At 42.4% G+C, this 25,312-nt stretch overlaps 2 protein-coding genes across 2 annotated transcripts; both read right to left on the bottom strand.

Moving 5' to 3' along the window:
• Nucleotides 1-857: 857 nt before the first annotated feature.
• LOC115376691 (H-2 class II histocompatibility antigen, E-S beta chain-like) lies at nt 858-6,486 on the bottom strand. The gene is made up of 6 exons (XM_030076448.1): nt 6,394-6,486; nt 4,596-4,868; nt 3,675-3,891; nt 3,506-3,573; nt 2,593-2,706; nt 858-1,114 (listed from the first exon to the last, which is right to left on the bottom strand). The coding sequence occupies exons 1-6, from the start codon at nt 6,446-6,448 to the stop codon at nt 1,089-1,091; spliced, it is 753 nt and encodes a 250-aa protein (XP_029932308.1). The 5' UTR covers nt 6,449-6,486; the 3' UTR covers nt 858-1,088.
• A 5,635-nt stretch (nt 6,487-12,121) lies between these two features.
• LOC115376737 (rano class II histocompatibility antigen, B alpha chain-like) lies at nt 12,122-23,846 on the bottom strand. Its single transcript, XM_030076512.1, has 4 exons — nt 23,679-23,846; nt 20,917-21,159; nt 12,941-13,222; nt 12,122-12,465 (listed from the first exon to the last, which is right to left on the bottom strand). Exons 1-4 carry the CDS (start codon nt 23,734-23,736, stop codon nt 12,344-12,346), a joined length of 705 nt encoding a protein of 234 aa, XP_029932372.1. The 5' UTR covers nt 23,737-23,846; the 3' UTR covers nt 12,122-12,343.
• Between the last annotated feature and the right edge of the window lie 1,466 nt (nt 23,847-25,312).

Genomic DNA, 25,312 nt, shown 5'->3' with positions numbered 1-25,312 from the left:
TATTAAATTGTTCATTACTTTGCTGATAATAATAATAATTAAAAAAAACAATCTGGTCCAGTTTTCTCTCTGTTTTAATGGGATATTGCATATTTGGCTATTTGACATCATCAGTATAACCCTCAGATAAAATTTATGGAACATTTGTCAGACCTTTACCGAGCGATGCAAATGTCTTCATCAGGATCTGGATGATTTGAAGATTTTAAAATGATTTATTAACTTTTTAAGAGGGATGGTAAACATCAGCTGTATCTTTAGAAAAAGGCCCATTAAATGTTTATTTATAACTAATTAAGCATTTACTAACCCCTGTAGTCACCAGCTGCTACACTCATTATGCATTATTATTGTTTACAAACCATTTTGTAGTCACACACTGATGATTTATTAGGTGATTAATAATTAAGACGAAGCTATGATTTATTTTTGATGAATCGTTGAATGAAATGAACAACATGGCGTCTACGATTCATTTATTAACAGCTGAAGCAAATACTTGATCAGTGATTTCTTCAGCATTCAAATCAGTGAATAAGCATCACGTAGCAATCAACACAGTGTTTATTAATGATGGTTATGATTTTCACCCAAGCTTGATAAGCATGAAGACATTTTCAGAAAGGTTGAAAGAGTTTGTCACGCTGTGTGTGATCAGAGAGTTAATCGAAACACACAGATGGAGGATATGTGATGAGATCTGTAATTAACAATTATATAGTTCATATAAAACAAATATATTAATTAATATTTGACTGTGGCTTGTTATTACATGGTTCCTGTTTCTGAGAAAACATGAAGGCACTTTATTACTTTATAAACTTATGATTATAATTTATCAGCTAAAATTCGAATGCGACAGTGTTGCCCAAAGGTTTATTGTACCAAGAAGACATCTCACTCCAGCAGAAATATAAGAATCTGTTAAGGCACTAAAGGTTTCAAACAGCTGCTGCTGAGGCTGTGAGCAGGAAGCTGAGCTCCATCCTGGATGTCCTCCTCTCCAGCAGGGGGCAGCACTGAAAACACAGCACAGCAACTCCCAGCTGCCTTTTCCCTCAGCAGGATGAAGCTTCAGGATTCCTGCCTCAGTTTGTGGGAACCAGAATCCGTCCTGATGGAAAGACCAGAGAGACGCTCGTTACTGTGATGGACAAACTGGTTTAAACTGGTTTAAACTGGTCTGAACCAGAATCAGTCCTGACGTAAAGACCAGAGGAGAGACGCTCGTTACTGTGATGGACAAACTGGTTTAAACTGGTCTGAACCAGAATCAGTCCTGACATAAAGACCAGAGGAGAGATGCTTGTTACTGTGATGGACAAACTGGTTTAAACTGGTTTAAACTGGTCTGAACCAGAATCTGTCCTGATGTAAAGACCAGAGGAGACACGCTCATTACTGTGATGGACAAACTGGTTTAAACTGGTTTACACTGGTCTCAACCAGAATACGTCCTGATTTAACCCTCAGATGCTCCTTCAATTGTTAGGACATCCATGACCCCTGAACAAAAATGTCCACCTATAGAGAGTGACATTTAGACATCTGTTTTAAGCAGTTACTCCCAAAATATTTGTGTCCCATACAGAGCTGGGTCTTGACTAAACATGGAGATCACTTTTGACATGGGTTTCAAGATTTTAACCCCTTCCTGACCAGTCGTTTTTGCTGCAAAAACATATAAGGATCTTAATGAAAACTGGCTAAACTTAAAGTTCAACTTGAAATTTGCTCATGTACACAAAAAAAATTCAAAGAACTTGTAATACATTTTTTGTTTGGCTTATTATAATTAATCAACTTAGTAAGTTTCATGGTGATATCTATAGAATGAAATTTTTCCCTATTCACGTGTGAAAAAAGACTGTGTTAAGTCTGTGGCTAAACTTCACGGTCGATGAGAGAGGGGGAAATGTTGTCTGATTGAGAAAAAATTTCACCAGTAGAGTTTTCTCATGTATTGCAACCAATTTATAAAAAAAAGTCATAAAAATATGAAGATTAAAATTTACATGTGAAAATGGGCCCACATGGATGTTGTTAAATTGCATTACGAGTACAAAAAATGGTCTTTCATGCTAAAACTCGGGACATCCAGAGTTTACCTTAAGGTACACCTCCTTGCCAAAAATCAGGCACCAATGACCTTTCATTTGACCGTGGGGAGCTGGGAAAGTATGAGAGGTGGACAAAAATGTCCAGGGGTAATCTGAGGGTTCAAAACAAGAGGAACTTCTGAACTGCTCTGAAATGCTCTGAATTTGTCTGACCAGTCCAGACTAATCCGGTCCAACCTGCCTTTCACTGGTCTGAACCAGTGTGGACTGTTTTAAATTAATATCAGCTGGTCAGAGTTGGTCATAACCAGTCTAAACTGGTTTGAACTCGTCTAAACAGCTCTAAAATGGCCTGAAAGCGAACGGTCCATCCTGGTCTAAACTGGTCATAACTGGTCCAAACTGGCCTGAGGTGGTCTAGACCTGTACAAACTGACCAGGACTGGTGAACAAAGGTATAAGCTGGTTCAGTGGCCGAAACAAAACAAATTAAACTGGTCTGAACTGGTCTGAACTGGTCCAATGGACTGACCTTTCATCTTCCTCTTGTAGTAGATGAATCCAGCCAGAGATAAGATCAGACCCAGAATCAGACCTGAAGCTCCGATGGCGATCTTGTTTCTCTCAGACTCAGGAAGAGACGGATCTGATGGCAGACAGACAGGTCAGACAGACAGACAGGTCAGACAGATAGATAGGTCAGACAGACAGAGAGAGAGAGAGAGACAGGTCAGACAGACAGTTAAGATAGACAGACAGACTAAAACTTAGGGACAGTGACATGCTGGAGGTGTGTACACGTTATATTCTTGTTATATTCTTGTGAAAAAAAAAGTGCATCTGTGGGAAAGGGTTGTTCCCCTCTTAAATAATCTGTTCAGATTACAGCTCACCCAGACTGCAGCTCTGTGTGTTTTGGGTCTGCTGCCAGACAACAACACTCTGATTGGAGCACAGAGACTATGGACACGTCTGGCTGCTGCTACAGGACGTAGAATAACTCTGAGACACTGGAGGTCATCTGCTCCCTGCTGTTTTAAGGAATGGACTGAACCAATGACAAGAACGGCTGCTTTGGAGCGAGTCCCATTCAGAGCAATGGGCAGAGATCAGGTCTGGGGCTCCTTCTTGACTTCAATAGAGGGGCTGTCTGTCTAGATGTAAGGCTCCTGATCTGATCTGATCCAGTATAGAGATTGAGTGGCAGAATGAGAGGACAAATGTAAAACTTTAATGTGAGGCACAGGTTGTTGTTTTGTTGGTTTGTTTGTTTTTGTTAGTGTTTGTTTTATGTTTTTACTTTAAAACAGGACAGTGGATTATGTGTATGTCTTCTATTTTGTAATGATGGCATATGATGTACTGTCTGTCAAAAAAAACTATATTTATATATAAAAAAGGTAGAAAGACAGAAAGACTGGTCAGACAGACAGACAGGTAGTTACCCCAGTCTCTGATCACAGGGTCGCTCAGGCTGATGTGCTCCACCATGCAGGAGATCTTCTCTCCAGACCTGCTCACACACACACACACACACACACACACACAGAGTCAGGTGTTGGTGTGTGCTGATGCTGAAGCTCAGCTGAGCTGCTCTGAGGCCTCTGGACTCACCTGGGCGTGAACTCCAGGTGGGAGTGGATCTGGTAGTACCAATCACCGTCCGCCAGCTCCTCAGTGGAAGTGACATCAGAGGTCGTGACCTTTCCGTCTCTAAGCCACTTCACACTGATGTGTTTGGGGTAGAAGTCGTAGACACTGCACATCAGCATGTGGGTGTGTTTGCCACCAGGGGGCGTCACCGAGCGCAGCGTGACAAGAGAGGGCTCCACTGGGACCAGAGACATCATCATCATCATTATTCATGTTATCATTATTATTATTTTTATTATTATTATTATCATCCTCATCATCATGTGGGTGTGACTCCCACCAGAGGGCACCACTGGTAGAATAAATCAGGGATTTTCAAACTTACTGCCTCTTGCAGTGGTATTAGTATTAGTAGCAGTGTTAGCTGCAGTCTCAGTGTGTGGCCAGCAGATGGCAGCACTGGTTGTATTAGTGGTAGCAGTAGCAGTAGTAGTTTAAAACACAGGATTGACTTTTATTAAATAATACAGATACCTTTTAATTATATTAATACTGTAGGTGCATACGAACAAATGATTAAAATAGTTTAGAGACAGTCTGCTGAATACCATCAACATGATTTCCCATTAAATTCCATTAAATCAAAAGACATGATAACCTGTTAGAGAAATGAAATGTAGTTATTTCATGTTGACAGCAGATCTACACGTAGGAGCTGTTCAACAAACTTTATTCAAACTCAAGTTAAAACAGCAGAAACACTAAATGAGTTTCTACTAACTTTGTTTTCACTGTTGGATCAATACTGTTCTGTTAATAATCAGTAATCAATAACTGTGACCAGTGAGAGGTGATGGTTTTACTCAGTAATGTTTTATTTACTGAGGTGATGATGATGATGAAGATGATGATGATGATGGTGCAGAGAGAAGAGCAGCTCACCTTTCTTAGACAGTATGGCAGAGTAGTGGTTCCCAATGTTGTGTTTGCAGTAGCTCTCCTTCTGAGCTCTCCACTGTGCCATCTTTGTAGTGTCATTGTTAAATCTCTCTGCGTTGTAAATGCCGTGTTTGTTGTAGCCAACAAATTTCCCCACTGAGCTGCTGAACTTGACGTACTCCACCTTGTTGAAATGTTTAGAGTAGCTGAACTCGATGTCCTTCAGCTCAGGGGAGCTGAAGTCACACTCCCACAAATCATATTCCATGAATCCATCTGGAAAAAACAGAAACACATCACTCAGCATACTGATCAGTTACTGATATATTGATGAAGTACTGGTCCTAACTAGTTATTGAAGTACTGATGAAGTAGTTATTGAAGTACTGATGAAGTAGTTATTGAAGTATTGATGAAGTATTGGTCATAACTAGTTATTGAAATACTGCTGAAGTGGTTGTAGCATCACTGTGCAGTAGTTGTAGCAGTACTTCTAGCAGTAGTAGTAGCAATACTTGAAGCAAAACAGTAGTAGTAGTAGCAGTAGTGGTAGCAGTACAGTGCGGTACTTGTAGCAGTAGTAGTAGCAGTACTTGTAGCAGTATTATACAGTACTTGTAGCAGTACTGTGCAGTACTTGTACCAGAAATTTTAGCAGTAGAAGTAGCAGTACTTTTAGAAGTAGTGGTAGCAGTAGTGGTAGCAGTACTTTTAGCAGTAGTGGTAGCAGTACTTTTAGCAGTACTTTTAGCAGTAGTGGTAGCAGTACTTTTAGCAGTAGTGGTAGCAGTCCTTTTAGCAGTAGTGGTAGCAGTACTTTTAGCAGTAGTGGTAGCAGTCCTTTTAGCAGTACTGGTAGCAGTACTTTTAGCAGTAGTGGTAGCAGTAGTGGTAGCAGTACTTTTAGCAGTAGTGGTAGCAGTACTTTTAGCAGTACTTTTAGCAGTAGTGGTAGCAGTACTTTTAGCAGTAGTGGTAGCAGTACTTTTAGCAGTAGTGGCAGCAGTACTTTTAGCAGTAGTGGTAGCAGTACTTTTAGCAGTAGTGGTAGCAGTCCTTTTAGCAGTAGTGGTAGCAGTACTTTTAGCAGTAGTGGTAGCAGTACTTTTAGCAGTAGTGGTAGCAGTCCTTTTAGCAGTACTGGTAGCAGTACTTTTAGCAGTAGTGGTAGCAGTGGTGGTAGCAGTCCTTTTAGCAGTAGTGGTAGCAGTACTTTTAGCAGTAGTGGTAGCAGTACTTTTAGCAGTACTTTTAGCAGTAGTGGCAGCAGTACTTTTAGCAGTAGTGGTAGCAGTACTTTTAGCAGTAGTGGTAGCAGTCCTTTTAGCAGTAGTGGCAGCAGTACTTTTAGCAGTAGTGGTAGCAGTACTTTTAGCAGTAGTGGTAGCAGTCCTTTTAGCAGTCCTTTTAGCAGTAGTGGTAGCAGTACTTTTAGCAGTAGTGGTAGCAGTACTTTTAGCAGTAGTGGTAGCAGTACTTTTAGGAGTACTTTTAGCAGTAGTGGTAGCAGTACTTTTAGGAGTACTTTTAGCAGTAGTGGTAGCAGTCCTTTTAGCAGTAGTGGTAGCAGTCCTTTTAGCAGTAGTGGCAGCAGTACTTTTAGCAGTAGTACTTTTAGCAGTAGTGGTAGCAGTCCTTTTAGCAGTAGTGGTAGCAGTACTTTTAGCAGTACTTTTAGCAGTAGTGGTAGCAGTAGTGGCAGCAGTCCTTTTAGCACTAGTGGTAGCAGTACTTTTAGCAGTAGTGGTAGCAGTACTTTTAGCAGTAGTGGTAGCAGTACTTTTAGCAGTAGTGGTCCTACCTGCTGCGTTCAGGCTGAGGAAGAGGAGGGTAAAGCCCAGAAAGGATGAAGCCATGTTCCTCTGCTGACTGAACAAACACTGACAGAGCTCAAACTGAGTCCTGCTACAAAAACCAACCCAGGAGCCACACGCTGATCACATGACCAGCATCACCTGTTGCCGGGCAGACTGCACGGCCTGAAGGCTGCAGCTGTGACTCTGACAGACTTTGCCTCACTCTGTCTCTGCAGTGTCATCAGTAACTACAGGCCCTGCACAGCAGCAGGAACACACACAGGCTGAACGCACTGCTGCCTGGATTATATGCTGTTCATGTGCTGTCAGCTTTAGCACATACTGTTTCTCAGCAGCAAGTGAACGCCACACCAACTCATACAGTCAGGTACATTTGGATTCTCAGTGCAACTGTATCATATCTCCATGTCACTATATTATATTCTCCATGTCACTGTATATCAGAACACACTCTGACAGACTGCTGGTGTTGATGAGGTCACTGATGAGGTCACTCTTGTTATCCTGCGCGTTTCTTATTAGTGCCTCGGTCCGAAGGAACGAGGTCACTCTTGTTATCCTGCATGTTTCTTATTCTTATTATTCGTGCCTTAGTCCGAAGGAACGAGGTAACTCTTGTTATCCTGCGTGTTTCTTATTCTTATTATAGCAAATTTCGGTTTGCTACTCCTCCCACAGTGTCGACGATACCTATGACATTATGATTATGAAAACGTGCGTCTCAGTCGGGAATAGTGTGCTATGACTTCTGTATATCACTGGAGGTACCATGGCCACAAAAACCCAAAAGAACCGGGTCACATGACCCATCCGCAATGAATGGACAAAACTTCCCAAGGCTCCAGAGCGCAGAGCTTTTGACCTGCGTCCACGCACCAAATACGAAAAAACGTTCATCTTGTGGAGAAGAAGCGGTGTGTCGATTTTCAAACCGATCACATTTTGCGATTTCTCATAATTCAACTTTCAATTCGTGATTTTGCCCTCATTGAAAAAGAATGGGGAGCTGGCTGAGACCCATGCATTTTCAACGCCTCATAGCTCCCTCATCCTTTGGCCCACAGACTCCATTCAAAGTTTAAACGGGTCAGCAGAAATCCAACTTTATGTGTGTCATCTTCAATTTTTCATGTGTATTTCAGTTTGGCATAAAACACAGTTTAAGTTTGGAGTTATTTTTTAGCCAACTCTGACTTTTGAATAAGTGTGTATCGCGTGAGCTAGAGTGAGAGCACACACAGCCAGAGTGTAGCAGCCCTGAAAAATCGCCTACAACCTCTGTCTTAAACTTGCTCTAGTGGCCACAGTTTTCACTCCACGTGCATAAATTTGGGATAAAATAGTAGGAAAAATTGTTCTGCTTTGAAAAATGTGAATACAAAAGCAAAGCAACGTATACTTTTTAAACTGTGACCCTTAACGAGGCAGAGTGCCAGCTCTCTTCCCCATAGACTCCCATTATATCTGGAATGCAAAGTCTCGGGAGAGAAGCAGAAAGACACACTTTTGTAACTCGCCGAAACTCAGGCATTTTTGGGAGTTGGCAAATAATTTTGCCACAGTTTGAAAGCCCAAAGCCTTACCTTTCTCATGATACCTTTTAGTTTGCACTCGGACTTACTGTCATTGACAAAATAGCATTGGTTTGACCAGTACTTTTAGGCGATTTTCTCCCAAGCACCACTGTCACACATGCTGTGTGCTTACACACTTTATAGAGCCTCATTTCTGGCTCCACCCACACAAGCTCCAGTGGCACAGTGGATAAAGTTTCTGCCTGCCATGCAGGAGACCAGAGTTCAACTGCCCACCTGGGAAAGAGCCAGAACTTTACACAACCTACAAACAGCATAGGACTGGTGATTAGCCATGTGGTCGCAAGGGTGGCAAGCACATTCAGAGTTTCTCTTTCTTACTTTTTAGTGATTCAGACAGAGGTCAGACGTGCACTCCCCGGTAACAGCCCCCTGGTGCCGGCCCCCGAGGCACTCTCAAAATTTTTGCCCGGGAATTTTCTAGTTATTATAGCAAATTCCGGTTCGCTACTCCTCCCACAGTTTGTTAGCTATGACACTATGACATTATGATTATGAAAACGTGCGTCTCAGTCGGGAATAGTGTGCTATGACTTCTGTATATTACTGGAGGTACCATGGCCACAAAAATCCCAAAAAACTGCGCCAAATGTCCCATCTGCAATGAATGGCCAAAACTTCGGAAGGTTCCAGAGCCCAGAGCTTTTGACCTGCGTCCACGCACCAAATACGAAAAACGTGCGTCTTGTGGAGGAGAAGCGGTGTGTGAATTTTCAAGCCGCTCCGACTTTCCGTTTTTCCGCAATTCCAGTTTGAAGCCAAAATCCGGACGCAATACACACTAATGGTGGAATGTTGGGAGAGCCTGCCAGGGAGAAAGTCCCCTCTCACTGACACAGAGATACACACGCGGCTCTGTATCTCTCCTGTTCTGTCTCAAGGGCCACTAGCACTGCAGCCAATGCATCCCAGCACTGACCCCAAACACTAATGGAGGTCCATAGCAAGGACCCCAAGCACCCTAGCAACCCCATAGCAACCACCCTAATGACCATAGCAACCACCTAGCAACGCCCTAGCAACCATCAGGAACACCACAGCAACCACCTATCAACGCCCTAGCAACTGCCCAAAACACCATAGCAACTGCCTAGCAACACCCTCTCAACCATCAGGAACACCACAGAAACACCCTAGCAACCATCCAGAACACCATAGCAACCGCCTAGAAATGCCCTAGCAACCACCCAGAACACCATAGCAACCACCTCGCAACACCCTACCAACCATCAGGAACACCATAGAAACAATCTATCAAGGCCCTAGCAACCATCCAGAACACCATAGCAACCGCCTAGCAACGCCCTAGCAACCATCAAGAACACCATAGCAACCACCTCACAACACCCTAGCAACCATCAGGAACACCATAGCAACCGCCTAGCAACACCCTAGCAACCATCCAGAACACCATAGCAACCACCTAGCAACATCATGGCAACCATCAGGAACACCATAGCAACCGCCTTGCAGCACCTTACCAGCCACACAGTATACGATACCATTCAGACAGAGGTCAAAAGCGCACCCCCTGGCAACAGCCCCCGAGGCACTTTCAAAATTTCCATGCGGGAATTTTCTAGTTTGTTCTCGTTGTTGTTAGCTAACATGAGAGGAACAGTGCTAATGCTTTATGTAGCTGCTGGACAGACTGCTGATGTTCTGAGACCAGTAAGAAGAACAGCTGAAAATCCACAACAATGGATCTGATCAGCTGGTCTCTCAATGCAATTGATCAAATTTTCTCTACAAGAAAACTGGGCAAAGGAGAGCCCACATGCCCCACCGGAGCGTTTGCCGCTGGGTACACCATGGACTCCTGGGAGAAGTGGAGGGTGATGTGCCTGTCGATTCTTTCTGTCGAGGATGTTGAAGACGTCTACATGATTGGATTTATGATAACAGGATTTCTGCTGTTTGGAGCTGGTGGATTCCTGATTTATCGCAAAGTTCAGAGGGTGTTGGCAGCGCTTTTGGCTCTGGAGAAGCTGCCAGCCATAGAAGGTTTGGGCCGAGCCAACAACACTCAGACTCATGCGTTGTGCGAATTGATTCGTGAATCAATTGGACTTTTACGCCAGATGGGTAACAACTTGGAGAAGTTGGAAGCTCGACTCTGAGGAAATGTGCTATAATTCGAAATTATTCGGAATCACCGAGAGAACCACAGAGACTCAAGGTTGATGGAAATTGCAGAGTCAGCCTGAGCATAACAATCACCTTATCCACGGCCGGGGGTGTCATCTTATCAGACGGCAGAGACAATGTGTAGTCTGTGTGGGGAAGATGGTCCTGGACTTATGCACACACATACACAAGGACACACTTACACACATTCCTTGAACTTCAACGCCTCGTTGGCCCCCACCCCCTCTCCCTCCCGTTTTCAGTGCAACTCGTGGGTGCGGAGCACCGTAGTGGTTGCATACGGCCCTCGTCTGTGCTGGGACATCTCCCCCTTCCCTAATCCCTCCCCCCTTCCACATGTGCAATGTCTCGTCATGTTGTAATGTTTAATTTGTGCTTGTTGTGCTGGGGTGTGTTTTTTTGCTAATGCCATGTTGTGCTCCCCTTGGAGCCCAGTTTGACATTTGACCTTTTTTTCCCCCCCTCTTTCCCTAATGTCCTCCTTTCTCATCTAATGTAAGGGGCGCCGCGCACGGTGGCTGACCCGAAGTTCTTCTGATCCTGTAACCCTTTATTTGTCATGTCTTTTGGTGTCTCTTGGACGGGATGTAACTTAAATTGGAATTTCCCCTTGTGGGATTAATAAAGTGTACTTACTTACTTACTAGCTGATGTCCATACTGGAGAGAAACCAGCTGGCTGAAGTATGTAAAGTGTGTTTTGTTATAAACAGTGGTAGAATCTCTCTCTCATCACAGCAGGAACACAGAGTGGCTGTGGTTCGTGTACTGTCTGTCCAACTCGTTCATTTTGTTTTTCATAAGAATCGAAAAAAACAGAAAGTCACATGCTTTCCCCATATTCGTCTTCAAACTGTAAATAGGAGTAGCAATTAAACAACTTTTTTTTCCTGACCACAGGCTCTGAGCGTATGCCTGACAAATCTGGCATGCTTTGCTCCCTGCAACGCCAGTTCTGGAACAATGTAAAGCTTTTATCCTTGACACATTCCTGCAATGACGGACTAGGGTGACTGCAGGGAGAGAAATATATATGGATGTGTGTGTGTGTGTGTGTGTGTTGGGAGGGAGGGGGTTATTCAGAGAAAAAAAAATCTGAATTTTCAAGATTAATGTGGTAATGGTAATTTATGAGAAATAAACCTGCAAATTTTTAGATTATGAAGTCACAGATTTGCGAGAAAAAAAATAAAATTCTGACTTTATAATGTTGCAACTTCATGAGAAATAAAAAAATTAAATAATGCATGGAATTTTCATTTATCCTGTCATCAAACAAACTTTGGACCTTCAATCCAAAACGAGGGTCCACCCTCATTCCAAAGTGTTTTGGATTGAGGATTGCAGTTCCTTGATGTGTAAGAGAGTAGAACTGAGTTGTGACATTAACAAATCTACATTGATATCTCTGCATTGGGAACTCTACATTGTCAAACTGCTGCCATGGAGGCCAAGAGACTGCAGGTTTTCATTCCAATCAGAAACTCCAGCAGGTGAAGTCACAGATCAGCCCCTCCTCTCTGCTTGAAGGTGATCAGTGACTCAACAGGTGGAGGTTTTAGCTGGAATGAAAACCTGCAGCCTCTTGGCCTCCATGGCAGCAGTTTGACACCTGATCTACACTGAGCCTCATCAAAAGGTTCAAACACCTCAGGCCTGTCATCACGTCACCTAAACAGAAAGAAGTATCACTGATTTTCTCCAGAAATGCTGACAGAAGTAACAACAGAGTGAATCATTGAGCTGTAAACATATCCGTATTGTGATTACAGATGTACCTCAGTACTTGCCGTAGCAGAGCAATGGGCAAAAGGGTAAACAACAACGACCCACGCTGACGAGGTCAGGGGGGGATCATGAGAGGAACCTGCACCGTCACATCCTGATGTCTATCCTGTATAATTATAAAATACTTTTCATACTGTGATACTTTGTGTCTTTCCTCAGCTGTTGGACACAAACAAAACACGTTTGTTGTTGTTGATTCTTTAATTGTTTAATGTTAAATATAATATTGATTCCACCACCATTCAGATGCAGTGATCAGTATTGGCTGTGCACCAACATGTAGCAGAGAGAACCCAAACACACAAACTTTATTTAAATCATGCTATGTGACAGCTAGCACGTTAGTGCTGTGCTCCATGTTGATCAGCAGCAGACAGAAGCAGATTAAAGGCAGCCACAGCCAATCAGCTGCATTCGTTTCCTTTGATGAGGAAGAAGGTTCCTGTGGCCACGCCCAGCAGACCCACGGTCAGACCCAGTCCACAAAACACCGCAGGTCCGATCCCCGGCTGGTCCTGCTCCACATCTGCAGGAACAACAAACCAACACCAGTTAGCTTCAGTCTGCTAACAGGTTAACTTTAGCTTTAATCTGCTAACAGGTTAGCTTTAATCTGCTAGATAACAGGTTAGCTTTAGCTTTAATATACTAACAGGTTAGCTTTAGCTTTAATCTGCTAGATAACAGGTTAACAGCAGGGTCAGGTCAGGCTAACAGGTTAGCAGCAGGCTAACAGGTTAGCAGCAGGCTAACAGGTTAGCAGCAGTGTGGGGTCAGGCTAACAGGTTAGCAGCAGGCTAACAGGTTAGCAGCAGGGTGGGGTCAGGCTAACAGGTTAGCATCAGGCTAACAGGTTAGCAGCAGGGTGGGGTCAGGCTAACAGGTTAGCAGCAGGCTAACAGGTTAGCAGCAGGGTGGGGTCAGGCTAACAGGTTAGCAGCAGGCTAACAGGTTAGCAGCAGGCTCAGCTCAGGGGTAGCTAGGTGAGAAAGGTGCGTCACCCCAGACTCGGGTCAGCGGCTGCTCCAGAGCTGGGTGCTGCACCGTGCAGCTGTAGATGTCTCCCTGCTGGGGGGTGAACTTCAGGGTGGAGATCTGGGTGAAGGTTCCGTCTTTGCTGGGGTTCGGGGTGTTGATGCTGGTTCCCTCGGTCACGTTCTGCTCGTTCCTGGTCCAGTAGACGGAGACAGGAGCGGGAAAGAACCCGCTCACGTGGCAGATGAGGTGGTTCTCCACGTCGAGCTGCACGTCGTCTTTGGTGTAGATGGTGCTGTGAGGAACGTCTGCACACACACAGGGAACAGGTTTGTTTCTCTTTAGAACGTCATATCTCATTTTGATCAGGAACATGAAACATCTGCAACATCTTATTGAACAGACTTTAATTTCCCAGTAGAACATATCTGGTCTATCAGTAACACAGAGAAATATGTATTTGTATATTTGTACACGTTTATTTTCAGTTCTCTCAGTTCTCTCTGTGGCCTCAGAACGTAGCAGGGCACTTTTCACGGAACCAACACATTTTGTCTCTGCCGATGAACCCTAACCTTCACCATGAGCAACACATGGAGAAACTAGTAATAACCACACCACCAATAATAATAATGACACTGTTAATAACAGGAGTGTGTAGTAACACACATTACATTTACTCAATTACATTTACTTGAGTAACTTTTTTTTTTTTCAATATTATGTTTATTGGCTTTTGTTCATTTTACACTATATTACCAAAAGTATTCGCTCACCTGCCTTTACTCATACTATGAACTGAAGTGCCATCCCATTCCTAACCCATAGAGTTCAATATGATGTCGGTCCACCTTTTGCAGCTATTACAGCTTCAACTCTTCTGGGAAGACTGTCCACAAGGTTGAGGAGAGTGTTTATAGGAATTTTTGACCATTCTTCCAAAAGCGCATTGGTGAGGTCACACACTGATGTTGGTCGAGAAGGCCTGGCTCTCAGTCTCCGCTCTAATTCATCCCAAAGGTGTTCTATCGGGTTCAGGTCAGGACTCTGTGCAGGCCAGTCAAGTTCATCCACACCAGACTCTGTCATCCATGTCTTTATGGACCTTGCTTTGTGCACTGGTGCACAGTCATGTTGGAAGAGGAAGGGGCCCGCTCCAAACTGTTCCCACAAGGTTGGGAGCATGGAATTGTCCAAAATGTTTTGGTATCCTGAAGCATTCAAAGTTCCTTTCACTGGAACTAAGGGGCCAAGCCCAGCTCCTGAAAAACAACCCCACACCATAATTCCTCCTCCACCAAATTTCACAGTCGGCACAATGCAGTCTGAAATGTACCGTTCTCCTGGCAACCTCCAAACCCAGACTCGTCCATCAGATTGCCAGATGGAAAAGCGTGATTCATCACTCCAGAGAACGCGTCTCCACTGCTCTAGAGGCCAGTGGCGGCGTGCTTTACACCATTGCATCCGACGCTTTGCATTGCACTTGGTGATGTGTGGCTTGGCTGCAGCTGCTCGGCCATGGAAACCCATTCCATGAAGCTCTCTGCGTACTGTACTTGGGCTAATCTGAAGGTCACATGAAGTTTGTAGCTCTGTAGCAATTGACTGTGCAGAAAGTCGGCGACCTCTTTGCACTATGCGCTTCAGCATCCGCTGACCCCTCTCCGTCACTTTACGTGGCCTACCACTTCGTGGCTGAGTTGCTGTTGTTCCCAAACGCTTCCATTTTGTTATAATAGAGCTGACAGTTGACTGTGGAATATTTAGGAGCGAGGAAATTTCACGACTGGATTTGTTGCACAGGTGGCATCCTATGACAGTTCCACGCTGGAATTCACTGAGCTCCTGAGAGCGGCCCATTCTTTCACAAATGTCTTGTTTCACAGTCTGCATGCCTGAGTGCTTGATTTTATACACCTGTGGCCAGGCCAAGTGATTAGGACACCTGATTCTGATCATTTGAATGGGTGAGCGAATACTTTTGGTAATATAGTGTATTAGGATATATATTGATGCCTGTTGATGCCTGTTGCTTTTAATGACAGATCTCTTGCCCTTTGTAACTGCACTAGTTGAGAGTGCCCCTTCTTGTTATTTATGCACTTGTTATTTATTCACTCTGGATTCCAGTTAGAAATCCAGGAGATATATATACCAACTGATTCAGATTCAGATTTAAACAAGGATTTGTGTGGTATACTTTGTCGCCATGGCCTTCCTATGTGCAGTTTGGGCTCATTCTCCATTCATGCTGATTGGCACCTGCACTTACTGATCTGAAATAGATGCCTAAAAGGTGTTACCAATATGGCCGCCAAGTGAACAGGCTTGGCCTAAAAGGACTTTGATAGAACTACATGAGTGCTTTCAGTTCTAGTGAGCCACCACTAGGCATATTGACCCTAATTAAGCATACACCTGTAACTGATTATACAGAAAACTGAATGCATTATATTTGAAGTCTTAATTGCCAATGCCATTATAAGTCTCTTAAAGGTCCCCTGAAGCCACTATTTGTTTTTCAAAAATTTCTAAAATTTTCAAAAATTTCTCCCGCGGGATCACACCAGCAGTAAGATAGAAGGTTTCATCAACATAAAATAAGAAATAAGCAAACAGCCTTGCCACAGTGTAGAGCCAGGAGCTGTGAGTGGACACAGGGCTGGTAACAGACCGATTTCACCCAAGCTGCTGCTAGCCGTTTTTGAGTTAAAATATCCTTATTTTGGGGTTTTCCAAGCAAATATTGATATATGTGATCATTTGGTATTAAATCCCAATATATATTTCTGCCACCCCTTAAAGTCTCCATGCCACCCTCTTGCCACCCCATGAATATTTGTCTAGATCCGCCCCTGCTCATATGTCAACAAAAAGAAAAATGAATTTGGCTTCATCCAGTGTTCACATTTCTGTTCTGGAAATGTATGCAAATTGTACATATTTAAGTAGATAATGCCTCATTCGCAGATTTAAACATACTATTTCAGAAAACTTGTAATACAAAAAATAATTGTCTTACTGTATGTAATCAACTGGGGAAGTTTCATGGTGATATCTAAAAAAAATTCCGTTCACCTGCAGTGTCCTCTTCAACGTTTTCCATATCAAGTTTCTGATGTGATGATGAGTCTCTTTGCTCTTGGCTGAATCTCCCTGTAGCCTCATTCATATTTTTACTGTCCACAGAGGGTTCACCCCAACAAACTGTCCCAGACACACACACACACACACACACACACACACACACACACACACACACACACACACACACGCTAATCCTAACTGTTATTTCTGCCTGCTGAGCCTGTTGTTCACACATTGATATTACTCAGGTTTTGGTCTCAGCTTTGTTGTGAAAAAAAGAGGAAAAATTAGAAGTTTGGAAATTTGTTTTTCCAAAGATTCTTTTATATTTTTGTCTGTTTTCATAAATAAATCAGATGTTACTGAACAGTTACTCAATACTTTACTAGTTTTTTCACCAAGTACTTTTTTACTCTTACTTAAGTAATTATTTGGATGACTACTTTTTACTTCTACTTGAGTTGTATTATTCTGAAGTAACAATACTTTTACTACAATTTTTGGCTACTCTACCCACATCTGGTTAATAATATGTGCAGCAGTTTGAGCTCATTAAGATCAGATGCTGCCTGAATATCACAGAGAAGGGTTTTCAACCCTGCTGATGTGCCCTTTAGCACTCAAAGCTCTCAGCCCGTCAGACCAACATGTGAAAACCTGATTCCATCACACCTGTCCTGTCTTCCCCCCACCTCCTCCCCGTCCACACCTGGACAGATCCATGTATTGACCCTTTGCAGACACGTCACAATTATCACGTGACATGAGAGGCGGCGCCATGATGGACGGCAGAAGAACAGTGGACGTCAATTTAAGACAAGGGGGCGCATTGTAGTTCGTGACATTCCGTGGTTGTAGATAGTTTTTAGTTTACTTTTATGGTGGTGAGATGGTGATTTCCTGCTGTGCCGTGCAGTGTGCCAACAGGCTGTGAGCCTGATCTAGCCTCTTACAGGATGCCTTTTGATGCGGACAGAAGACAGTGACGGGTAGCTGCTATCAGTCATAAGGACTGGCAGCCATCCAAATACTCCCGGATCTGCAGAAACGTTATCAAACTTATATAACCTTAGCTATGTTAGAGTCAGTCAAAACAAACTGTGTAGTTAGCTAACGTAGCTACCGTTAGCTAACAAGGACTCTTCATATTAGCTGGCACTCCTAATTCAGCAATAAGCCCCGAGAAGCCGTGGGTTACAGTGGTTTTACAGCGGCTGAGGGGCGTTCTAAGGCACGACGCCCAGCCGTTGTAAAACCACTGTGACCCACGGCTTCTCGGGGCTTATTGCTGAATTAGGAGTGCCAGCTAATACGAACAGAGTCCTGAGAAGGACTAGCTAGCTAACGTTAGTAGCTAGCTAGCATCGCTACTAGTAAACAAACCCTACTTGAGTTTGTTAGCTAATGGTAGCTACGTTAGCTAACTACCCTGAGTTTGTTTTGACTGACTCTAACATAGTTAAGGTTATATAAGTCTGATAACGTTTTAATATGAAACTGACCTTGTAAAAATGCTCGCTGCAGACCCGGGAGTATTTGGACGGCTGCCAGTCCTTATGACTGTTAGCAGCTACCCGTCACTGTCTCCTGTCCGCATCAAAAGGTCTCCTGTTAAAGGCTAGATTAGGCTCACAGCCTTGCCTGTTGGCACACTGCACGGAAACCACCATCTCACCACCATAAAAGTAAATTAAAAAACTATATACAACTACGAAATGTCACTAAGTCTAACGCGCCTCCTTGTCTTACATTGACGTCCACTGCTCTTTTGCCGTCCATCATGGCGTTCATATTTCGCGCGACTAGATCGTGACGTCACGTGCAAAGGGTCAGTAGATCCACCTGGCTGGCAGCAGCTAACCCCGCCCATGTGGGTGTGGTTCATCTCTTTACAGTTTTTTTCGATTGCTTACACACTAAGAACATACAATTAAACCAATGTGACAAAACTTGAAGTCATTGTAACTAAACCTTAAACACAGTGTTTCAAAACAGTAAATCCATCGGCCTAATGAGAGGTGCTCTGCCCAAAATAACACATTTTGTTTGCAAAAGGCTCTCACCATGACAAAACATTTCAAACATGCAGCAAAAGGACATTTTGTCACCGCCCAACACAACTAATCCAGCCACTCACTCACTTAAGTAAGTAAGTAAGTAAGTAAGTAAAATTTTATTTATATAGCACCCTTCGCAGTACGAATACACAGAGTGCTTTACAGTAAAAACAGATAAAACAAAAACAGTCAGGTGACTGTCACATCATTATTAACATAGACATCACCAACAACAAAAACATCATCAGTAATAATGCCATAGCTATGCATAAGAGGCAGTGCAACATAAAGTGCAAGTGCATTATCTCACCAGCAAGAACGAAGCAGACCATACACTGTACAAATAAAAATAAAAGAACCCGGAGAAGGCGTAACCTCAGGCCTATGTTACAGTTTTTCTCGATTGCTAAGACACATTTCTCGAAAGTTGCTCTCCTTTTCTCTAAACTGTGAACACAAAACCCAATTTTCAAGCTACATTCACAAAACCTCAGACTCCTCTTGCAAAACCAAACTTTCACCTCAAAACAGTTCAATCTGTGCTCAAAACTGAACTATGTTGTCAAATTGTGCCCCGAGTCAATCAAAATTAAAAACACTACTGAGCAGTCACTAAACACTACATAGAAAAATAGAAAACACAATGCTCAGGACATGAAGCTGTAGAGATAAATGTTTATTGTTCACTGTAGGCTAAATGCATGTTGCAAAACAAAAAACCTGTGCATTTAGCACTTGGATATAGTAAAAAAAAAAAAAAAAAAAAGTACAAAAAACAGAAATCTTGTGCATTTAGCACTTGTATACAGTAAGCCTACGTAAAAATAAAGTACAAAAATATACAAATGAGAAGTGCATTACTCAGCCACAGCATCATTTCTCCGTACGGGGTCGACCTCCTCGACCACCTCGACCTCCTCTCACACAAACTCCTCCTCTCAGATTTCTATCCATTGTAGGCCCTCACAAAGCAGTGCTCTCTGAACTGGCTTACAGTTTTTTTCAATTGCTTTACCTCCTCTGTCAACTCAGAAACGCTGGTTTCAAAACAGTAAATCCACCGGCCTAATGAGAGGCGCTCTTCCCAAAATAACACATTTTGTTTGCAAAAGGCTCTTACCATGACAAAACATTTCAAACATGCAGCAAAAGCACATTTTGTCAGCGCCCAATACAACTAATCCACTCACTCACTTCATACTCAACACCAAAATGCAACACAGCCTTTTCAGTCTGAGCAGGTTCAACCTTACTTTTTTCCTGTGTGGATTGCAGTCATATTTTTGACAATTTACATAGTTACATATTGTTTACATATTGTAAAGCAAGTAGCAAAAGCCAATATTTCCCTCAAACAACTCAACTTCTGCCCAAATGAGTAGATTCCTTCAGTCAGCTCTACTGTACTGTAACACAGCTGACAGCAGAATACAAAATACAGCTGTCAGTTTGAACAAGGTTCTCCTGTGAGCTGCACATTCAAATGTGAACTTACAGTAAAGAACTGCATCCAAACTCAAAGACTTTGAAGTGAAATTTTACTGTGTTGATGGAAAAACCTGAAATACTGTAATTCACATACAGTATTACACAGAAAAACTCAAAGGAGCTGAAAAAAATACAGAATATAATTTATAGGCCCTTTTCTGTAGGTGCATACTGACTGATTGGTGATTGGTGGAAAGAGCAGTGATGCAGGTGCACTAGTGGTTTCATAGAGATGCAGGTGCAAAAGAGCCTGAAAAATGTGTGAATCCAATGAAAAGGTATGAACACATTTGCAAAAGAAAACTTCTGCTGTGGTTTGGAGGTGAAGTTGACGACAAAGTGGATCCCAGTTCCATTATACTGGAAAACGTGATTGAAAAAACTGTACTGTAAAGTACAGTATACTCTATACTGTATTCAGTTTTGAGTTGACACCTTTCTTATTTATTTTTATTTTTTGGTTATTTTGGAAACAGCTGTTACTGTGAAAAGATGTTTAATTTCTGTTTTGAGCTTTGCAGAATTCTTTTTGAAGAAATAAATGAAAAGCAGTAAAAACTGCAGTGTTTTGTGTTAAGTATGTTATTGTGTTGCTGCTGCTGTGAAAGTGTATTCATATTAGAGAAATGTGTTTCCTTTTGTTATCAGAGTTGCATTTTGACAAAGGATTTTTAAGTTTTGATGACTGAGTTTCAGTTTGCCATAAATGTGTATGGTTTATTTCCAGGTGTTGTGTCTTATTTGTGTTGTGTTTAGAGTTTTGGCACAGTGAGCAAAGCATTTGCAAAATGAGTTCAAACAATCAAAAAAAACTGTAATAAATAAAGCTGAGTTGAGTTGAGTGTGTGTGTGTGTGTGTGTGTGTGTGTGTGTCAGCATAGGCGTAATTTATGGGGGGGATGGGTGGGTTGCAACCTACCCAATAATCCAAACCAGCCACCACAACCCCACCAATATCATATCATAAATTTTTATCATAAAACCTTTGATAGTTATGAATGTGATTTATGCTATATTTTCACTATTCTTGTGATCTGTCTCTCTACCTGAGCGGCTCATGCAGCCTGTGTGTGTTAATATTTATTTACTTGAGCAAATAAATGAAGTTTATGTTTGTAATATTATATATTTATATATATTATATATATCTATATAATCAAAATATTTAAAGATTTTCTCATGCGGGGCATGTCCTCAGACTTGCTTCACAGGTGGAAATCTCAACCCCCCCAATGTTCAACTCAAAGTTACGCCCTTGTGTGTCAGTGTATTTATATGTACATACTACCTTCTGTCAATAAATCTGAACTGTCCCTTTAATGACATCATGTTAAAGGTAAACAGTTTTAGTGTTATGATGTCTTTACCGAGTTCAAGTGGTGGGTTCTTGAAGCCACGACGATCTGCTGCCAGGCTTTGTTTGCAGATCTCCTGCTGGGCCACAGCCTGTTCATAATGTCCTGGATAGCCGATAGGATCTGCAAACTTGGGCAGAGCAATGACTCCTCTGTGGTTCTTGAAGTCGGCGTACCATCGCTCCTCACCGTCCAGGCCATACATGTCCTCTGCATCAGAGTCTGAACAGCCAGCGATAGCAATGTCTTTATGCACTGCACAGGAAAAGGAGAAGAAAACAAGCGACAGCATTAGTTGTTGTGTTGTTGTGTTTGTTGTGTTTATTGTGTTGTTGTGTTTGTTGTGTTTGTTGTGTTTATTGTGTTGTTGTGTTTGTTGTGTTTGTTGTGTTGTTGTGTTGTTGTGTTTGTTGTGTTTATTGTGTTGTTGTGTTTGTTGTGTTTGTTGTGTTGTTGTGTTGTTGTGTTTGTTGTGTTTATTGTGTTGTTGTGTTTGTTGTGTTTGTTGTGTTGTGTTTGTTGTGTTTGTTGTGTTGTTGTGTTTGTTGTGTTTGTTGTGTTGTGTTTGTTGTGTTTGTTGTGTTGTTGTGTTTGTTGTGTTGTGTTTGTTGTGTTTGTTGTGTTGTGTTTGTTGTGTTTGTTGTGTTGTTGTGTTTGTTGTGTTGTGTTTGTTGTGTTTGTTGTGTTGTTGTGTTGTGTTGTGTTTGTTGTGTTGTTGTGTTTGTTGTGTTGTGTTTGTTGTGTTGTTGTGTTTGTTGTGTTGTGTTTGTTGTGTTGTTGTGTTTGTTGTGTTTGTTGTGTTTATTGTGTTGTTGTGTTTGTTGTGTTTGTTGTGTTTGTTGTGTTGTTGTGTTGTTGTGTTTGTTGTGTTGTGTTTGTTGTGTTTGTTGTGTTGTGTTTGTTGTGTTGTGTTTGTTGTGTTTGTTGTGTTGTGTTTGTTGTGTTTGTTGTGTTGTTGTGTTGTTGTGTTGTGTTTGTTGTGTTGTTGTGTTGTTGTGTTTGTTGTGTTGTTGTGTTTGTTGTGTTTGTTGTGTTGTTGTGTTTGTTGTGTTGTGTTGTTGTGTTGTTGTGTTGTTGTGTTTGTTGTGTTGTGTTTGTTGTGTTTGTTGTGTTGTTGTGTTTGTTGTGTTGTGTTTGTTGTGTTTGTTGTGTTGTTGTGTTTGTTGTGTTGTGTTTCTTGTGTTTGTTGTGTTGTGTTTGTTGTGTTTGTTGTGTTGTTGTGTTTGTTGTGTTGTTGTGTTGTTGTGTAGCTGTCGGAGGGCTGTACTACGAAGGAGGCTCAATATACCCAGGCTTTGTGTTCACTATCAGGCTCAAGAAAACCTAAAGCTCCAGTCAAAGTTAAGTGGTGTCACGACGGTGGTTCTCATCAAGGTTTGTTAAGCCCGGCTGTCAGCTTTGTGCTCTGTGTGCATTCACAGAAAAGGGGGCGTTTTGGCGTCATATGATTCTACTTCCGTGAAAAATGGACCGTTCACGGGCTGCAGATTTCACACAAGAGGAGCAGCTTGTCCTCATGGCAAGCTATGAACATTTCAAAAATAAAATTAATGCTAAGAGTAACACTGTGGCCGCAAATAAGGCGAGAGAGGAGAGCTGGTGATTAATTTCAAAAGAAGCACAAAGCTTGTGGATTCTGTCACTGTTATAGCCATTTTAAATAATTGCTGCAATATTCATTCAGTATTATGAATTTTAGTTTAGAAATATGTAACTTCAGTAGCTTTATGGGAGTGTTGCCTAGGAATTGGAGGTAAAGCCTGAGGTGAAGTCAGGTGACTGAAGGTGTGTGTGTGGGTGACGGAGCAGGCGGTGGTTACCATGGTTACATGACAATTTTGACCACTATTTCCGCTGCTTAGAGCTCCTTGTCAGTAGTTTCAGATAATTGTTCGTTACATTTGAAGTTTAACTTGAATTATGGAGCCATTTCGGTTGATGTTTGTTGGCTCCTTTTTTGTTAAATCTTTTTTTTCTAAATCGAAATAAGTGGCGTTTGGAGTGCGTTTGAATCACCACGGGCTGCTCCCGTCCAATCATCACCTTCGGACAGTCACTGTTATAATATAAGAGGTTTCCTTTAAAAAAAAGTAGCCTACTATAACAAAGTCTGTGATACAACGGACTATTTCTAACAAACGTGAAGTCTGTGCACCACTAATAGTAGACCTGCATTGTGCATATGTGCCACCAAACACCGGACAAAAATTCCTTTTCGTGATTTCACCTGGGTGAGATAGCGCCGCTTTTATAGCCGGGCGGGGTTAAACTTAACTCATAACCTGGTCGGGACCAGGTTATGAGTTAAGCATAAGTTACCATGGTGATCTAGCCCAGTTAAAAGAGAGCCACCTTCGTGATACAGGAAAGCCTGGCTTTAGACTCAACATACCTCGCTAACCCACTAAACCTGCTTCGTAGTACAGCCCTCAGGTGAGAGTGCAGCATTAGTTGTTGTGTTTGTTGTGTTGCTGTTTGTTGTGTTTGTTGTGTTGTTGTGTTTGTAGTGTGTGTTGTGTGTGTTGTGTTGTTGTGTTTGTTGTGTTGCTGTTGTGTTTGTTGTGTTGTTGTGTTTGTAGTGTGTGTTGTGTGTGTTGTGTTGTTGTGTGTTGTATTGTTGTGTTGTTGTGTTTGTTGTGTTGTTGTGTTTGTAGTGTTTGTTGTGTAGTTGTGTTTGTTGTGTTGTTGTGTCTGTTGTGTTTGTTGTTTGTTGTGTTGTTGTGTTTGTTGTGTTGTTGTGTAGCTGTCAGGTGAGAGTGCAGCAGGTGAGAAGCTGTGCTGACCTTCTGCTCGGACACACAGCAGCCAGGAGAGGATGAGGAGGCTCTTCATCTCGGTGTGGGGCTCAGCGCTGACTTCACTCTCTGCTGGAAACTAACACAAACAGGAGCAAGTTCTCTGTCCAAATGTTGGCTCGCACACACAGCCACCAATCACAGCACAGCTTTCTGTGACATCATCAGTCTCCAGGTAGACACAGAGCACAGCTGCTGAGGAAACAGCCACAACACAGCTGGAACCAGGAGGAGGAACCCACACGCAGAGAACCTGGACAAGGACGAGGACAGAGAAAGAACAGAGTTAGAGAACAGAGTTAGAGAACAGTAGAAACAGTAAAAACACAGTAGAGCTGTTTTGGGATTAGATGGGAAATGATATCAGCTGATCAATAATCAATATCCACATAGGATCAATAACAGTATGGGCTGTAGTATTTCCAGGTCATTGCTGTTGCCATGGCAGCAGTGACATCACAGCATGAGCTAACGTTAGCCTGACATGCAGCTATCAGAAACACTATTTTCAAAATAATGCGCTCAAGGAACTGTGGCTCTTGATTTGATTAAAAAAAGCTGAATGCTTTTAATGTGTAGTGGGTTCTGAACTGGATCCATATTTTCAAGGTAGAAAGCACTATTGGGTTCAAGGTGTGATGAGAAGGTTTCATTGGAACAGATGAAAACACTGATGCTGGGAGTGAAGATAAAACAGCCTGGGATCCCAGTGCACACCAGTTAGATTCTAGGCATGGAGCCAAAATGTTATTTTTTGTATATTTGCGTCCCAGAAATTGTGGATAAAAGGGGGAGGGGCTACACCATCCATCTCTTTGTTTCGCTGAAGAAGAGTTTGACCGATTCTGGGTTGTTCGCTACCACAAATAAAATGTCCAATTGTTTGATTAATTGAACGGAAAAAAGTTTTCGGTAGGAAAATCAGGAGACACTGAAGGACATATGAAAACTTTGGGAGAGTAGTCATCTTACTGATTGGATTCTACCAGTTAATGATAGTGGAAGGCTATTCCGTCTATCGAAGTCAAGTTTCATTTGATTCATCAGTGGAATTAGATTTGCTTTGTAAAGAGAGGAGAGGAAGTGAGTCATGTGTACCGAGACACTTGAAACCTGACTAGCATGAGTGAAATGGAACTGAAGCTTTTGGAATCTGGAGAGCCTTCTCATTAACTGGGAAGCATTCGTTCTTACTGGAATTCAATTTATATCCAGAGAATGATCCAAAATCCTCAAGAACTGAGATAACTGTTGATGTGCATAGATCAGGACTAGTTAGGTATATTAACAAATCATCTGTGTGTAAAGCCACACGATGCCCAACCCCTCCTCTCCTTGCTCTTTGCAGCAACGATGATGTCCTCAGTCCTGTAGAGAGAGGCTCAGTGGCTACAGCAAAGAGCTGTGGTGACAGGGGACACCCCTGGACAGTTCCCCTGGAAAGGTTGAAGAATGGAGACCTTACAGAGTTAGTGCAAATCAAAGCTTGTGATGAAGAATAGAGAAGACAGACCCATCCAATAAAACTGTTACCAAACCCAAATTTGTCAAGTACCGTAAATAAATAACCCCATTTGATTCGATCAAAGGCCTTCTCCACGTCTAAGGAGACG

The sequence above is a fragment of the Myripristis murdjan genome, chromosome 18 (genome assembly GCF_902150065.1).
Source record: "Myripristis murdjan chromosome 18, fMyrMur1.1, whole genome shotgun sequence".
NCBI classification, from domain to species: Eukaryota; Metazoa; Chordata; class Actinopteri; order Holocentriformes; family Holocentridae; genus Myripristis; species Myripristis murdjan.
The sequence above is the reverse complement of the archived record's forward strand: the minus strand, read 5'-3'. Positions and strand labels throughout refer to the sequence as shown.

Excerpts from the sequence above, each read along its gene's own strand:
- LOC115376691 (XM_030076448.1), bottom strand. The coding sequence starts at position 6,448 with ATGGCTTCATCCTTTCTGGGCTTTACCCTCCTCTTCCTCAGCCTGAAC. Across the intron at positions 3,892-4,595 it reads TGCCATACTGTCTAAGAAAG|TGGAGCCCTCTCTTGTCACG; the intron begins GTGAGCTGCTCT and ends CTCTGGTCCCAG. Across the intron at positions 1,115-2,592 it reads CTACAAGAGGAAGATGAAAG|GACGGATTCTGGTTCCCACA; the intron begins GTCAGTCCATTG and ends TCTTTCCATCAG.
- LOC115376737 (XM_030076512.1), bottom strand. The coding sequence starts at position 23,736 with ATGAAGAGCCTCCTCATCCTCTCCTGGCTGCTGTGTGTCCGAGCAGAA. Across the intron at positions 21,160-23,678 it reads CCGAGCAGAAGGTCAGCACA|TGCATAAAGACATTGCTATC; the intron begins GCTTCTCACCTG and ends TTTCCTGTGCAG. Across the intron at positions 13,223-20,916 it reads GAACCCACCACTTGAACTCG|ACGTTCCTCACAGCACCATC; the intron begins GTAAAGACATCA and ends GTGTGTGTGCAG.